An 18,026-nucleotide genomic window follows, 5' to 3' on the forward strand; every position below is an offset into this window, starting at 1 on the left:
TTTTTCTATTTTCCCTACTGTAGTTACCTCTGAAGATTAACTTGCAATTTCACAGAAAATCAGGATGTTTTGTGTTAAGGCTGGGCACTGTGGTGCATGCCTGTAATTCCAGCACTGTGAGAGGCCAAGGAAGGTGGATCACTTAAACACAGGAGTTCGAGACCAGCCTGGGCAACATGGCAAAAGCCTGTCTCTACAAAAACAAAGAAAAAAGAAAAAAGAAAAAAAAATTGCCAGGCATAGTGGCACATTCCTGTGGTCCCAGCTACTTGGGAGGCAGAGGTGGGAGAATCACTTGAGCCTGGGAGGTCAAAGCTATAGTGTGGTAAGATTACACCACTATACTGCAGCCTTGGGCGACAAGAGTGAGACTCTCTCTCTCTCCCAAGGAAAAGGAAAAAGGAAAAATGATGTTTTCAGTGAAGAAGCTCTTCCAGATGATGGGGTTGTAGAAGATAGATTTTATTCTCCATATTAGAATTTTCGGAGTTAGGTTTTTATAGTGTCTAAGCCCTTTAGGAAAATTTTTAAGGTATTTTGTTTAATTAAAAAAGTAATTGCACTTGTTAGAAAGGAAGGAAAAAAAAAAAAAAAGAAGGAAGGAGGAAGGAAGGGCTACAATCCCTGCAAAGCTGTTTTGCAATAACTGTGAGATTAATAATTATTTTGCTTATTTTAGATGAGAAAATAGAAACTTAGAAAACAAAAGTGTGGCCGGGTGCAGTGGCTCAAACCTGTAATCCCAGCACTTTGGGAGGCCGAGATGGGCAGATCACGAGGTCAGGAGATCGAGACCATCCTGGCTAACATGGTGAAACCCCGTCTCTACTAAAAAATACAAAAAAAAAACTAGCCGGGCGAGGTGGCGGGCGCCTGTAGTCCCAGCAATTCGGGAGGCTGAGGCAGGAGAATGGCGTAAGCCCGGGAGGCGGAGCTTGCAGTGAGCTGAGATCCGGCCACTGCACTCCAGCCTGGGCGACAGAGCGAAACTCCGTCTCAAAAAAAAAAAAAAAAAGAAAAGAAAACAAAAGTGGTCAGGTACAGTGGCTTATGCCTATATTCCCAGAAATTTAGGAGGCCAAGGTGAGAGGACTGCTTGAGGCCATGAGTTCAAAACCAGGCTAAGCAACATAGCGAGGTGCCCCCGATCTCTACCAAAAGAAAAAAATTAGCCAGGCATGGTGGCCCATGCCTATAGTCTTAGCTGTCTCGGAGGCTAAGGCAGGAGGATGGTCTGAGTGTAGTTATTCAGGCTGCAGTGAGTTATGATTGTGCAACTGCACTCCAGCCTGGGCAAGAGAATGAGACCCTGTCTCTTAAAAAAAAAAGAAGAAGCCACGTAAAATCACACATGTTAGTATAATGGTAGAAACGGAATACCAATCCAGGTGGCCGCCAAGTTGTGCGCTTAAGTTCTAAGATATAAGAGGGAGCTTTAAATTATTTATTAAAGCCACATATTTTGTAATGGAACAAAATATAGTCTTGTGACCTGCAACTAAAAAATTGGAGGCTATTTTCCGGGACACAGACTTATACCTTCTCTACGAGGCACATCAGCATAGTGATCATTATAGTTTAGCCAGAGACCTGTGTACTTCTCTGTCTATAACTCACACTTAATTCAACAAAGTTTGGATTCGATCCCTTTCAACTTTCCTTCCCTCCCTTTTAAGGAAACGTAAACATTATTGTTTGTTTTAACACTTTTTTTATTTATGAAATGAGGTTTCGAGATGTTGCCCAGGCTGATCTCAAAACCCTCAGCTCAAGCGATCCTGCCACCTCGGCCTCCCAAAGTGCTGGTATTACAGGCATGAGCCATCTCACCTGGCAGCTTTAACCACTTTTAAAAAGAAAAAGTATCTACATAAAACAGCTCTTCTGGCCAGGCGCGGTGTCTCACACCTGTAATCCCAGCACTTTGGGAGCCGAGGTGGGCAGATCATGAGGTCAGGAGTTCGAGACCAGCCTGGCCAACATGGTAAAACCTCATCTCTACTAAACATACAAAAAATTAGCCAGGCGAGGTGGCACGCACCTGTAATCCCAGCTACTCAGGAGGCTGAGGCAGGAGAATTGCCTGAACCCGGGAGGCAGAGGTTGCCGTGAGCCAAGATCATACCATTGCACTCCAGCCTGGGCGACAGGGTGAGACACTGTCTCAATTGAAAACACACACACACACACACACACACACACACACACACACACAGAGCTCTTCCTTTTCCTTTTGTTTAGCACCATATTTAAGCAGAATATTTCAATCTATTCTAAAAATAATTGCATCAAAAGAGCTTGATTTTTTTCTTTCAAAAATTACTTTCAAATAGAAAATACATTTTGATACTTTAAAAAATGTTCAAAATGATACAGAGCAAAATGGTACACAAATATCCTCCCTCTGTAATCTTACTTCCGCCCTCAGAGAGAAACAGAAAAAATTTTTTAGAATTTATAGATAATTGGTATGTATTTATGTTAACAAAATATGTTTGTTTGTTTGTTTGTTTTTTGACACGGAGTCTCCCTCTGTCGCCCAGGCTGGAGTGCAGTGGCCGGATCTCAGCTCACTGCAAGCTCCGCCTCCCGGGTCCATGCCATCCTTCTGCCACAGCCTCCCGAGTAGCTGGGACTACAGGCGCCCGCCGCCTCTCCCGGCTAGTTTTTTTTTTTTTTGTATTTTTTAGTAGAGACGGGGTTTCACCGGGTTAGCCAGGATGGTCTCGATCTCCTGACCTCGTGATCCACCCGTCTCGGCCTCCCAAAGTGCTGGGATTACAGGCTTGAGCCACCGTGCCCAGCCAACAAAATATGTTTTATGTGTATTTTACACTACGTTTACCACACCAGTCACGGTTCAATGTGCTTTCACTCATGAAAACTCATTTAGTACTCAACAAATCTAAGAAGTAAGTTGAACTATTTTTGCCCCATCCTTTCTTTTTTTTAACTAGATGAGAAAGGCAGAAAAAGATAACCTGCCAAAAGTCACACAAGGTAGAAGACAACAGAGCTTGGATTTGAACTCCTGGAAGCCTGGTTTAAAGTTAAGCCTTCACCACCACTCTTTATTTTCTTCCTCTAACCTGGACAAGTACACAGACACACATATGTGTATGCACACACATATACACAAATGTACATATTTCAGACTACCTGTAAAAAGTCTGTCATGTGTCCTTGCAGAACTTTACATATATATATGGACAGGAAGAGGGAGAGTAATCTGCTAAATCCAGATTGAACAGACACAGAGCAAGGCTACAAAGCATCTTAGAATGTAACAGGCATGAAAAATATTCCTTGGTTGAAAAACTAGATAATTGATAAACTTGGAACAGTCTCAGTGGAGGAGTACGGGTGAAAGCCAGATTGCTTCTGACCTCTTTTTGTAGGGAAGAACATAATTCTTAAGAGCAATTGGTCCAGAAGAATAATTAAATGAATCACATTGCTTCAGGTTAATTAGCATCTAGCAGGTGGGCCCCATCCTGTTAAATTACACTGTACCCTATGAGGTGTGGTCAGCCTTGCAGGAGGATCCAGTGCCATATTGATGGGGTTCTCTTTTTTTTTTTTTTTTTTTTTTGTTTGAGACAAAGTCTTGCTCTGTCACCCAGGCTGGAGTGCAGGTGGTGCCATCTTGGCTGGGCACAGTGGCTCACGCTTGTAATCCCAGCACTTTGGGAGGCCAAGGCGGGTGGATCACAAGGTTAGGAGTTCGAGACCAGCCTGGCCAACATGGTAAAACCCTGTCTCTACTGAAAAAAAACAAAACAGAACACTGGGCATGGTGGCATGTGCCTGTAATCCCAGCTGCTCGGGAGGCTGTGAGGCAGGAGAACCGTTTGAACCCGGGAGGCAGAGGTTGCAGTGAGCTGAGATCGCATCATTGCACTCCAGCCTAGCAACAGGGCGAGACTCTGTCTCAAAAACAAAACAACCACAACAACAACAAAAACAAAAAACAAAAGCAGTGGCGCCATCTAGGTTCACTGCAACCTCTGCCTCCCGGATTCAAGTGATTCTCCTGCCTCAGGCTCCCCAGTAGCTGGGAGTACAGGCGCCCGCCACCGCGCCCCGCTAATTTTTGTATTTTTAGTAGAAACAGGGTTTCATCATGTTGGCCACGCTGGTCTCAAACTCCTGATCTCAGGTGATCCGCCCGCCTTGGCCTCCCAAAGTGCTAGGGTTACAGGAATGAGCCACCACGCCCAGCTGATAGGGTTTCTATCTTAATTTTTTTTTTTTTTTTTTTTTTTGAGACAGAGTCTCTCTGTCACCCAGGCTAGAGTGCAGTGGCGCCACAGCAGCTCGTTGTAACCTCTGCCTCCTGGGTTCAAGTGATTCTCCTGCTTCAGTCTCCTGAGTAGCTGGGATTACAGGCACTGACCACCAGGCCTGGCTAATTTTTGTATTTTTAGTAGAGAGAGGATTTCACCATGTTGGTCAGGCTGGTCTGGAACTTCTGACCTCAAGTGATTTGGCCTCCCAAAGTGCTGGGAGTATAGGTGTGAGCCACCATGCCTGGCCTCTTGAGTGATGTTTTTGTTTTTTGGTTTTTTTTAGTTTTACTTTATGTTCCAGGATACATGAGTAGAATGTAGAGGTTTGTTACATAGCTATACATGTGCCATGGTGGTTTGCTGCACCTATCAACCCGTCATCTGGGTTTTAAGACCAGCATGCATTAGGTATTTGACCTAATGCTATTCCTTCCCACACCCCCTACCCCCCAACAGACCCTGATGTGTGTTGTTTCCCTCCCTTTGTCCATGTGTTCTCACTGTTCAACTCCCACTTATGAGTGAAAACACACACAGCGTTTGGTTTTCCGTTCCTGTGTTAGTTTGCTGAGAATGATGGCTTCCAGCTTCATCCATGTCCCTGCAAACGACATGCTCTCATTCTTTTTATGGCTGCATAGTACTCCATGGTGTATATGTGCCACATTTCCTTTATCCAGTCTGTCATTGACTGGCATTTGGGTTGGTTCCAAGTCTTTGCTATTGTAAATAGTGTTGCAATAAACATATGTATGTGTCTTTATAGTAGAATGATTTATAATCCTTTAAGTATCTTAATTTTTTTTTTTTTTGAGACAGGGTCTCGCTCTGTCACCCAGGCTGGAGTGCAGTGGCGTGATCTCGGCTCACTGCAAGCTTCGCCTCCCAGTTTCACTCCATTCTTCTGACTCAGCCTCCCGAGTAGCTGGGACTACAGGTGCCCACCACCACGCCTGGCTAATTTTTTGTATTTTTAGTACAGACGACGTTTCACCGTGTTAGCCAGGATGGTCTTCATCTCCTGATCTCATGATCTGCCTGCCTCGGCCTCCCAAAGTGCTGGGATTACAGGCATGAGCACCGTGCCCAGCAATCTTAAGTAATTTGTAACGCCATGTACTGTGATGGGGAAAGAAACCACCATACCCGGGTGCATAGTTTCAGTTTAAATACTATAATATACATGCTGGGCGTGGTGGCTCACATCTGTAAGTTATCCCAGCATTTTGGGAACCTGAGGCGGGTGGATTGCTTGAGCCCAGGTGTTCGAGATCAGCCTGTCCAACACAGTGAAACACCCGTCTGTACTGAAAACACAAAAAATTAGCTGGGCATGATGGTGTGGGCCTGTAATCCCAGCTACTTGGGAGGCTGAGGTGGAAGAATCGCTTGAAGCCGGGAGGCTGAACCCAGGAGGCAGAGGTTGCAGTGAGCCAAGATGGCGCCACTGCACTCCAGCCTGGGCATAAATAAACAAATAAATACATACATACATACCATGCATCCACCCCACCACAAAGTAAAATGGGGGAAGCTGCTGCTACTGGTATTTATTTTTCTTTCTTTTTCAGGAGCCACTGGAATTTCAAAAGTTTAGGAACCAGACTTTATCTGTTGATTGTCTAGGTCACACCTCTATTTAACTGCCCACCACACACCCTTTCTAGGATCTATTAAAGGCATCAACAGGTCTTTTTCCCCGAATTGTAAAGTCATTATTTCGCAATTGAAATTATTACGTCATGTTTAAAATGCTTGACCGGCTTTCCTTTGCATTTGATAAAAGCAAAAATCCTCAACTTTGCCTAAAGGGCTTTGCAGCATTCATTGTCGCCCATCTCATCAGCCTCACAAAAGCTATTTTCCATCTTTTCTACTTCTTACACCTCCCTATGTTTTAGTGCCAGCCAAATGGCCTCTTTCAGTTCCTCTTGTACCAAGTTTTTAAAAAATCATCATTTCTAAAACATTTTCCGTAGAGGCAAGGCCTGGCTATGTTACCCAGGCTTGTCCTGAACTCCTGCCCTCAAGTGATCCTCCCACCTCTGCCTCAGAAGGTGCTTGGATTACAGGTGTGAGCCACCATGCTAAATTCTTTAAAGTTGAGAGGCTCCACATTAGCTCTTCCTTCAGCCTTGAAGACTTTAACTGTGGAATTGATCCAACGAATGCCTCTTCATCCCTCAAATTCTGCCTGACATGTCACTTCCTCAGGTGAACCTGAGTTCATAGGGTGGGGCACAATCCCACAGGGCACGCTAGATGTACCCACTCATCCACTGAGATGCAAACTAATCCAAAGGGGAGCTTGTTCCTCTTTCAAGGGTAAAGGATGCTCAAGGACTCCACCCTGTGACCCCAGGCTACGGGAAGCAGTTGACCCTGCAAAGTTTTCCACTCTCTCACCATCTGGGAGGGGACGCTGTGCTGGTGAAGCTTTTAAAATCAACTTGCAGACTTACTTGGACCCTCAAGTTTGATCAAAAATGATACGACTTACTTGGACCCTCAAGTTTGATGAAAAATTATAAGAATCTGAAAAGATCTGCCGGGTGCAGTGGCTCATGCCTGTAATCCCAGCACTTTGGGAGGCCGAGGCGAGCGGATCACGAGGTCAGGAGATCGAGACCATCCTGGCTAACACAGTGAAACCCCTTCTCTACTAAAAATACAAAAAAAATTAGCTGGGCGTGGTGGCGGACGCCTGTAGTCCCAGCTGCTTGGGAGGCTGAGGCAGGAGAATGGCGTGAACCCGGGAGGTGGAGCTTGCAGTGAGCCGAGATCGCGCCACTGCACTCCAGCCTGGGTGACAGAGCGAAACTCCGTCTCAAAAAATCTGAAAAGATAGCCAGGGGAATTAAATGTTAGTTGGGGTCAACTGGGCCCTCATCACAGAGCACGGCGCCCCCAGCTCTCATATTCTTCACACTGTCCCTGCACCCGGGGTCACAGAGCATGTGCAGAGCCTTCCCGCCCACTTCCGGAGGAACCGCCAATCACCGCGCAGGCTGAGCCCCAGGCAGGAAGCCGCGAACTTGGTGGGTTTAAGGTTTGAGTACTTCATCGCCGGGTAGGTGGCTCCTGCCTATCCTGTGCCCAGGGTTACCGATCTGTCTGCTTCAGGTGAGCTGAGAAGGCCGGAGGAAAGGCCCAGAAGGGTCTTGACGGAGGCTTAACTGGGCAGGGGCTTCCTGAACATTCTCTGTGCCCAGACCTCCGAGTCGCTGCCTGCCCACGACTGGATCTCCTTATTCTCTGGCGAGGCTTTTGTGAGAAATTCAAGACTGTAGCGTTAGAATGGTGGTGGTGGGCCTGCGTCAATCAAGCTTTCAATGTTACGATCCAAGTTAGGGTTTATGAAGTGGCCATGTTTCTTCAAAGAGTTAATGTACGTGTTTGGGAGTGGGGTTTGGGGAGTTAAGGGAGTGAAGTGGTAGCTGCCAGTTGAGAACCCACCAGCCTACATCGTCTGCACCCTTGACCTATGTAAGCATCCGTTAATCCTCACAAGGGTCTTACAGGTACGAATTATTACTTCTACTTTGTAGATGAGGCGCATTAGGTGCAGGCATGTTAACAATCAGTATGATGATGGTTGAAACTGAGAGCTTGGAATCTACCACAGGTTTTATTTATTCCTTAAACAAGCTAGAGACATATTCCCACCAATAAGTTTGCTGCCTGGTGAGGGACTTTTACACGTTAGGTAAAGAATTGCAGACACTTTGGGAGGCCGAGACGGGCGGATCACGAGGTCAGGAGATCGAGACCATCCTGGCTGACACAGTGAAACCCCGTCTCTACTAAAAAATACAAAAAACTAGCCGGGCGAGGTGGCGGGCGCCTGTAGTCCCAGCTACTCGGGAGGCTGAGGCAGGAGAATGGCGTAAACCCAGGAGGCGGAGCTTGCAGTGAGCTGAGATCCGGCCATTGCACACCAGCCTGGGCGACAGAACGAGACTCCGTCTCAAAAAAAAAAAAAAGAATTGCAGAGTAACTGTAAAATCACATTATAACTGTGATATATGACATGATGGGGAGCTAGGCAAAAAACTCGGACTAGATCTTAATGGATATTTTTGCTTTGTTTCCCTTAAAGCAGAGGTTCACAAAGTACAGTCCGCAGGCCAGCAACATCATCTGGGAACTTAGGAAAAAAAACAGCCCTACTGAATCAGAAGCTGGGGATGTGGCCCAAGCAATCTTATACCAAGACCTCCACATTATTATAATGCAAGGTAAGATTTGAGAACTGCCTCCATAAAGTAATAAAAGACCAGTGGAATGTTTTCACTTGGAAGATGAAAGGATTCTATTTGTATTTGAAAAAATCAATTTAGCTACAGACTTAAGAAATTGGAGGCACCATTGTGTATCTAGGGGAGAGGCATAAGTGGTTTAAACGAGGGTGGTGACCATGCCTGCAGAGCTGTTGTGTTCACTTAATGTCCTGACTTTAAATAGTAGAGAAGACTGATTTGTGTGTATGATTGGGGGAAGGGGGACACAGTGATACCTGGAGTGAATACCTCTCGTGTCCTTTGCACTGTGCTAGAGTCCTTTTTTATACATGTTTTCTTAAAAATATACTTTTTCTTCTGATTTTACAATTGTTTGTAATGATGCGCTGCAGTTTACTAACTGTTGACATTGGGCAAGATTCTTAAAATTTCTCCAGCCTCAGTTTTTTCCAATCTCTGAGTGTTTCACGTGTCCGTGTGAAGAGATCACCAAACAGGCTTTGTGTGAGCAACATGGCTGTTTATTTCACTTAGGTGAAGGTGGGCTGAGTCTGAAAAAGGAGTCAGCAAAGGTGATGATGGGATTATCATGAGTTCTTATACGTTTTGGTTTAGGCAGTGGAGTTAAGAGCAATGTTCTGGGGGTAGGGGGTGGATCTCACAAAGTGCATTCTCAAGGGTGGGGAGAATTACAAAGAAACTTCTCAAGGGTGGGGGAGATTATAAAGAACATTGATCAGTTAGGGTGGGGTAGAAACAAATCACAATGGTGGAATGTCATTAGTTAAGCACTATTTTCACTTCTGTGGCTCTTCAGTTGCTTCAGGCCACGTGGATGTATACGTGCAGGGTACTGGGGATATGATGGCTTAGCTTGGGCTCAGAGGCCTGACACTGAACACCCTATGCAACCTCACCCCTATTCCCATGCACTTTCTGTCTTTCTTGCTCTGCTCAAAAGTACCCATTTGAAAGTATTTAGCAGGCCAGGCGAGGTGGCTCAGACCTGTAATCCCAGCACTTTGGGAGGCCGAGGTGGGTAGATCACCTGAGGCCAGGAGTTCAAGACTAGCCTGGCCAACATGGCGAAACCTTTCCACCTCTACTAGAAATACAAAAATTAAGCCAGGTGTAGTGGCACATGCCTGTAATCCCAGCTACTCGGGAGGCTGAGGCAGGAGAATCCTTTGAATCCAGGAGGTGGAGGTTACAATGAGGCAAGATCATGCCACTACCCCTCAGCCTGGAAGACAGAGTAGGATTCCGTGTGGGGAAAAAAAAAAAGTATTAAGAATTGGGAGTTACCATATCCTAACTTAGTGTGGGATGGTGGGAAGAGTGGTTTATAAGAGACAGTATTCTTTATTTTCTTTCTTTCTCCTCTCTTTTCTTCTTTTCCTTTCCTTTCCTTTTTCCTTTTTTTTTTTTTTGTTTTTTTTGTTGTTGTTGTTGTTGTTTTTTCCTTTCCTTTCCCCTTTCTTTCCCCTTCCCCTTCTCCTTCCCCTTCCCTTTCGTTGAGATGAGATTTTGCCATTTTGCTCAGACTGGCCTCGAACTCCTGGGCTCAAGGGATCTGCCCACCTTGCCTCCCAAAGTTTTGGGATGACAATTGTAAGCCACCATGCCTGGCCATTGTCCTTATTTTTTGTAGTTCTGTGTTCGAATTTTTCACAAGTTAAATGTACTCTAATCCTTGGATATACACAGGGTATTGGTTCCAGGGCACCCTGAAGATACCAAAATCCATGAATGCTCAAGACCAATGGATGCAGATTCTGTATCCCAGGAATACTGTATTTTCAATTGTAACCACAGTCGATTGTGTTAGTGGATACTGAACTTGCTGATACAGAGGGCTGACTATTTAAAGTAAAGGATATATTTTATTTTATTTTATTTATTTATTTATTTATTTTGAGGCGGAGTCTCGCTCTGTGGCCCAGGCTGGAGTGCAGTGGCCAGATCTCAGCTCACTGCAAGCTCCGCCTCCCGGATTTACGCCATTCTCCTGCCTCAGCCTCCCGAGTAGCTGGGACTACAGGCGCCCACCACCTCGCCCGGCTAGTTTTTTGTATTTTTTAGTAGAGACGGGGTTTCACTGTGTTAGCCAGGATGGTCTCGATCTCCTGACCTTGTGATCCGCCTGTCTCGGCCTCCCAAAGTGCTGGGATTACAGGCTTGAGCCACCGCGCCCGGCCAAGGATATATTTTAAAATCCTGAAATTTCTGTCTTACTCCAGAATTAGTATAGGAAAATTTTTGAAGCACACTACTACTACAGTGAACCTGTTGGAAGTTACTGCCTTTATCAATCATTTGAAGATTAGCAACCTTATAAGACATAACAACTTTCAGGTTAAATATTAATGTGCTTTGGTGTTTTTTGTTTTGTTTTTTTTTTTTTTTTGAAACAGAATCTTGCTCTGTTGCCCAGGTTGGAGTGCAATGACATGATCTCAGCTCACTGCAACCTCCACGTCCTGGGTTCAAGTGATTCTCCTGTCTCAGACTTCCAAGTACCTGGGATTACAGGTGTATGCCACCACACCCATACCCAGCTAATTTTTGTATTTTCAGTAGAGACAGGGTTTTACCATGAGGCCAGGCTGGTCTCGAACTCCTGACTTCAAGTGATCTGCTGCCTTGTCCTCCAAAAGTGCTGGGATTACAGGTGTGAGCCAACATGCCTGGCCAAATGTGCTTTATATGCAAGTAAATATATATATATTTCATGTAATGAAATATAACATGGGATAATAGAAGTATATGGATTCACCTACATTTGTATGTGCTCTTGAGATTTTCTGAGATTGTCTTATAATACTTTTTATTTATTTTTATTTTTGAGACAGTTTCACTCTTGTCATCCAGGCTGGAGTGCAATGGCATGATCTCAGCTCACTGCAACCTCCACCTCCCAGGTTGAAGTGATTCTCCTGCCTCAGCCTCCTGAGTAGCTGTGATTACAGGCACCTGCCACCATGCCCAGCTGATTTTTGTATTTTTTAGTAGAGACAGGGTTTCACCATGTTGGCCAGGCTGGTCTTGAACTCCTGACCTCAGGTGACCCACCTGCCTGGGCTTCCCAAAGTGCTGGGATTACCGGCGTGAGCCACCATGCCCAGCCTATAATACTTTTTACTGTATATGTATTAAATGCCAAGGACTGTGGCAGGTATCTTAATTTATTCATTTATGCTTAAAATGTAATATAGTATTTTTTCCTACTTTCTGAGAAGTGAAACTCAGAGAAATTAACTTGACCAAGTACATGTAACTAGTTAAGTGTTACCATTGGATGAATACCCAATTCTGTTAGGTATTGCTATCTGTCAATTTGTATTTTTTCTTTTTTCACCATTGTAGTGTTGGATCAATAAGCCCATTTTAACCCGTTAAAATATTTGGGATACGTTGGCCAGGCACGGTGGCTCACACCTGTGATCCCAGCACTTTGGGAGGCCAAGGTGGGTGGATCACCAGAGATCAGGAGTTTGAGACCAGCCTGACCAACATGGTGAAACCCCATCTCTACTAAATAGAAAAAATTAGCCAGGCGCAGCGGTGCGTGCCTATAATCCCAGCTACTTGGGAGCCTGAGGCAGGAGAATCACTTGAACCTGGGAGGCAGAGGCTACACTGTGCCAAGATTGTGCCATTGCACTCCAGCCTGGGTGACAAGAGTGAAAAACTCCAGCTAAAGAAAAAAAAAAAAATGGAGGTAAGTTATTAAATATGAACAACTGAACATATCAAATATGAAAAATGTAAGGTGATTTGATATACAGAGAGATGCATAGGATGATGTGGGAGTGTAAAGAAGGAGCACTACAACTTAGTGATTGAGTATCATGCCAGTGGTTATGCCAATTAGCATAATGTTGGATAAGCGTGTTCAAATTCTTGTAGACTCTGCTTTTACAGCTCTGACTGAGGATGATACCTCCTAACTTATGGAGTTGTTCTGATGGTTTAGTTGAACCTGTGACTGTGTGGAAGATCCTAGATCCTTAGCATAGTGCCTGATATTTAATAAATTATCTTAGAGAACATTTCTCTTGGGCTGAGTCTCTAGAAGGACCAAAACTTAGTCCTAGGAAAGAAGTGAGGGTAGGGTAATCTATGCAGCAAGTGGTTTGTGAAGAGGGAAAGCATGGCACCTAGGTTGGTTGGTTGGATGGTTTTGGCCCAGTACTTTAGGGGACTGTAGCCAGATGAAGATAATGAAATATGAAGGGCTCTGAATGGTGAGCTAAGGTGAAAAATGTTGTCCTGACTTATGGGGAGTTATGAACAGATTGAGGGGTTAACAAGTTTCCAGAAGCTGCCATTAACATGCCAAGTCAGTAAAACTGAAAGCTGGCCAGATTTCAAGGTCTGGGGAAGATATCCACTTCTTCCCCAGACCTAGTGGGTCATGAGCTCTAGAGAGCTAGGCCTTGCTAAACTAAAAGAATTATCTTACCTACCATCTTTGTTCAAGGCTCAGTGGAATTTGTGGCGGCCCTGGCTGACCTCCGAGCAGAGGCTAGCTGTCCCATCTGTCTCGACTACTTGAAAGACCCAGTGACCATCAGCTGCGGGCATAACTTCTGTCTCTCCTGCATCATTATGTCCTGGAAGATCTAGATGATAGTTTCCCCTGCCCCTTTTGCCACTTTTGCTGTCCAGAAAGGAAATGTGTTAGCAATCCCCCGCTGGGTAGTTTGAACTTGCTAAGCAACTCCAGATAAGAAGCAAGAGGAAGAGGCAGGAAGAGAAGCATGTGTGTAAGAAGCATAATCAGCTTTTGACTTTCTTCTGTCAGAAAGACCTAGAGCTTTTATGTCCAAGGTGCAGTTTCTCCACTGATCACCAGCATCACTGTGTTTGGCCCATAAAGAAGGCTGCCTCGTATCATAGGAAGAAACTGGAGGAATGTAATGCACTGTGGAAGGAGAGAGTGGAACTATACAAACCACAAAATCACTAGAACTGAAGAAACAGGTAAAACATAGGGCAGAAGAAGTCAAGTCTGAATTTGAGCAACTTAGGTTATTTCTGCAAAATGAGCAAGAGACTGTTTTTAGGCAATTACAAGATGAAGAGATGGATATTTTAGCACAACTAAATGAAAGCCTAACAAAATTTTCAGATTATACCTCCTTATTAAAATATCTACTAAAGGAGATAGACAGCATACATGTGAAGTCAGAACTGGAATTACTGGCTAATGTTAAGGATATCTATCACAGATACAAAAATTTAAAATTCCCTGAACCTTTTTCATTCAAATTAAAAGAATATGGTTACCATCTGCCTCCACAATATTCTGGCCTAAACAAAATTATCAAGCGATTTCAAGTAGATGTAATTCTAGATCCTGAAACAGCACATCGTAAACTTATAGTCTCAGAAGATAGAAAAACGGTGCGGTATGGAAATACAACACAAAACTTACCTCGTAACCCAAGAAGATTTTATCTCCTCCCAGCTGTCCTGGGTTCTAAGGGATATAGTTGCGGCAGGCAGTACTGGGAAGTAGAAGTAAAAGACAAGCCTGAATGGATTATTGGTGTCTGTAATGACTCTCTTCCCAGAAGGAGGAAGAGTCAACCAATTTTAGTACAGGATGGACTATGGGGAATTTGGCGATCTAGTCAGAATAATTATATTGTATTGGGCCATAAGGAAATAATTCTGCTGCCCAAAGTAACACCTAGTAAGATTGGCATTTTTTTAGACTATGAAATGAATGAAGTTTCCTTTTATAATTTGAATGATAGATCTCTTCTCTATACTTTTAATGATGATTTTACAGGAGCACTTTGGCCTTATTTTTATACTGAAACTGACTCAAGACCTCTTAAAATTGCTACAGTAACAGATTCTGAATGAAGAACTATTAAAAGACTGTCATTTTGTTTCAACTATTAGACATAACTGAGCCAGTGAATCTAGTTTTGGCCATTCTGTAATTTGTCCAGTTTTCCCCACAAAAAAACAGAATCGTTTATATCTCAGTTTCAGCAACTTCTAAAAATATGTGATTATAGGACCTACTTTATAATAAATTATGGAGTCGGCCAGACGTGGTAGCTCAAGCCTGTAATCCCAGCACTTTGGAAGGCTGAGGCGGGCAGATCACCTGAGGTTGGGAGTTCAAGACCAGCCTGATCAATATGGAAAAATCCTGTCTCTGCTAAAAATACTACATTAGCTGGGCATGGTGGCGCATGCCTGTAATGCCAGCTACTCGGGAGGCTGAGGCAGGAGAATCACCTGAACCCAGGAGGCGGAGGTTGCAGTGAGCCGAGATTGCACCATTGCACTCCAGCCTGTAGCCTGGTCAACAAGAGCGAAACTCCCTCTCAAGAAAGAAAAAAAAAAAAAAATTGCGGGGTCAATGGCAAACTACCTTAGAAATTCTAAGACAAAATACTTGAAAAATATATTACTGAAGGAATGTATTATATAAGAAAACTATTACTCCTATAATTGCCAATAGAAGCCCAGTATGTTTTTTCTGTGTTGCCTATATATTTTTCCTTTAAGTTTTTTTTTTTTTTTGAGATGGAGTCTCGCTCTGTCACCCAGGCTGGAGTGCAGTGGTGCGAGCTCAGCTCACTGCAACCTCTGCCTCCTGGCTTCCAGTGATTTTCCTGCCTCAGCCTTCTGAGTAGCTGGGATTACAGGCATGCACCACCATGCCTAATTTTGAATTTTCAGTAGAGACGTGGTTTCTCCATGTTGGTCAGGCTGGTCTTGAACTCCCGACCTCAGGTGATCCACCTGCCTCGGCCTCCCAAAGTGCTGGGATTACAGGCGTGAGCCACTGCGCCCAGCCAAGATTAAGTCTTTATTAAAGGCATTCATCATTACTCTTGGACTACCTGATATGTAAAGATAGCCACTATCAACTTTTTCTTTTTTTTTTTTTTTAATTAAAATTTTCTTTTTCTTTTTTTCTATTTTGCCCAGGCTGGTCTTGAACTTATGGCCTCACGCAGTAAATCCTGCTTCAGCCTCCCAAAGCACTGGGATTACAGGCATTAACCACCATGCCCAGTGCCACTTTCCCCTTTCATCTGTTTACCTCAGTATTCCTAAGTAACTTTTTTATTCTGTGCATCTTTGTCAGTACTGCCTTAGTCCTATAGAAGCTGAGAGGTTGGTCGGATGCATTGACTCACGCGTGTAATCCTAGCACTTTGGAAGGTGAAGGTGGGCCGATCACCTGAGGTCAGGAGTTCGAGAGCATACTGGCCAAAATGGTGAAACCCTGTCTCTACTAAAAATACAAAAAAATTATTGGGAGGCCGAGGTGGGCGGATCACGAGATCAGGAGATCAAGGCCATCCTGGCTAACACAGTGAAACCCTGTCTCTACTAAAACTACAAAAAAAAAAAATTAGCCAGGCATTGTGGCGGGCGCCTGTAGTCGCACCTACTCGGGAGGCTGAGGCAGGAGAATGGTGTGAACCCCGGAGGCAGAGTTTGCAGTGAGCCGAGATTGCGCTGTTGCACTCCAGCTTGGTCAACAGAGCAAGACTCCATCTCAAAAACAAACGAAAAAAATTGTCGCACGTAGTGGCACATGCCTGTAATCCCAGCTACTCAGGAGGCTGAGGCAGGAGAATCTCTTGAACCCGGGAGGCGGAGGTTGCAGTGAGCTGAGATTGGGCCATTGCACTCTAGCCTGGGCAACAAGAGCGAAACTCAATCTCAAAAACAAAGGAAAGAAAATGAGATGGCACTCTTAACAGCCTCCTCTACCACACACACGTATACACATAACCAGTAGATAATCTTCTTCTGTTCCCTCCGGACAGGGTACCTTCTAGTGCTGTTCAGCTCCTGTCCTTCACTTGACTTTGGGAACTGATCTCTAGTCTCAGAATCCATCTTAACTTAGTTCCATGTTTTCCTCCTTAGGTTTATTCTGTTAATTCAGAGATTAATATCGTTCAATAGATCACATGTGACATTTGGAAAAACTTGTGTTAACAAAAAAGACTGGTGAGCTTTTGATGGGATTATGTTGTATCTTTTTAGATTAATGTGGAGAAAATTGACATCTTAACACGTCAGCTAGCAGACATAACTGAGACAATGAATCTAGTCTGGTCCATCGATTTTTATGTCATTAACTTGTCTGAAATGTGTAGTTTTCAATGTACATGTGTTTAGCCTCTTTTGTCAGATTTGTCCTTAAGTATTTGATATTTTTATGTTGATTATTTCAATTCTAATTGTTCATTACTAGAGCATAGAAATTGATTTTTGTGCATTAATCTTATTTCCTATAAGCTTGCTAAACTCACTTCTAGGAGCTCTTATGTAGATTCCATTGGATTTTCTGCAGAGGTAGTCATGTCATGGGCAAATAAAGACATCCATATTTCTTCCTGTGTAAGCTAGATCATTGATCATCCATCTTTCTTTCCCTTTCTTTCCCTGTCTTTCTGTCTCTTTCTTTCTTTCTTTCTTTCTTTCTTTCTTTCTTTCTTTCTTTCTTTCTTTCTTTCTTTCTTTCTTTCTTTCTCTCTCTTTCTTTCTCTTTCTTTCTTTCTTTCTTTCTTTCTTTCTTTCTTTCTTTTTTCTTTTCTTTTCTTTTCTTTTCTTTTCTTTTCTTTTCTTTCTTTCTTTCTTTCTTTTTTGAGATGGAGTCTCGCTCTGTTGCCTAGGCTTGAGTGCAATGGCCCTATCTTGGCTCACTGCAACCTCTGCCTCCCGGGTTCAAGCGATTCTCGTGCCTCAGCCTCCGGTGTAGCTGGGATTATAGGCTCCCACTACCACACCTGGCTAATTTTTGTGTTTTTAGTAGAGACGGAGTTTCACCATGTTGGCCAATCTGGTCTTGAACTCCTGACCTCAGGTGTTCTGCCCACCTCGGCCTCCCAAAGAGCTGGGATTACAGACGTGAGCCACTGCACCCAGCCCAAAAGCACAGTTTTTAAAAATCTAGGTTTATAAATTATTGTTTACAATAATAATTATAGTTTATAAATTATTGTTTACAAAATTTTTTTGATTTACAAATATTGCTTTATAACCATTCCTGCCAGCTTTTCAGAGGCAGCCACTCTGAACTTTTCAGCTCTTTTACAGTCACCAAATCACATTCTAATAATACTTTTGGATTTTTTAGTTTGAAGTATTATGTCCCACTTTGGAAGATAAGAATTTGGAACAGCCTTCACCTAGTGGCCCTTCTAATAGAATTTATCATTTTTGTTTTAGAATATTTTCTCATATTTATTTTGATTATTTCAATACCATTGAAATAGAATTTATCATTTTTATTTTAAAATACTGTCTCACATTTATTTTGACTATTTGAATAACATTGATTTCTCACCATGCATTGTGCAGTGATTGGCATTTTGTTTTTTCTATAACTGTTCCCTGTAGTAAATAATCTCATCGTCAGTATGCTTTGTTTTCCATGTTCTTATTCTTTTTTTTTTTTTTTTTTCATTTCACGTTTTAACCGAAGCTTCTATATAAGATTACT

At 43.5% G+C, this 18,026-nt stretch overlaps 1 protein-coding gene across 1 annotated transcript; it reads left to right on the forward strand.

Moving 5' to 3' along the window:
- The first annotated feature begins 7,150 nt into the window (after positions 1-7,150).
- On the forward strand, positions 7,151-14,407 carry LOC103236738 (tripartite motif-containing protein 60). The gene is given in 7 exon segments (XM_073017853.1): positions 7,151-7,359; positions 7,474-7,558; positions 8,389-8,527; positions 13,014-13,148; positions 13,151-13,234; positions 13,237-13,479; positions 13,482-14,407. Coding segments are annotated over 7 exon segments (1,821 nt in total).
- Positions 14,408-18,026: the final 3,619 nt, after the last annotated feature.

Source organism: Chlorocebus sabaeus, chromosome 7 (assembly GCF_047675955.1).
Source record: "Chlorocebus sabaeus isolate Y175 chromosome 7, mChlSab1.0.hap1, whole genome shotgun sequence".
Lineage (NCBI taxonomy): Eukaryota > Metazoa > Chordata > Mammalia > Primates > Cercopithecidae > Chlorocebus > Chlorocebus sabaeus.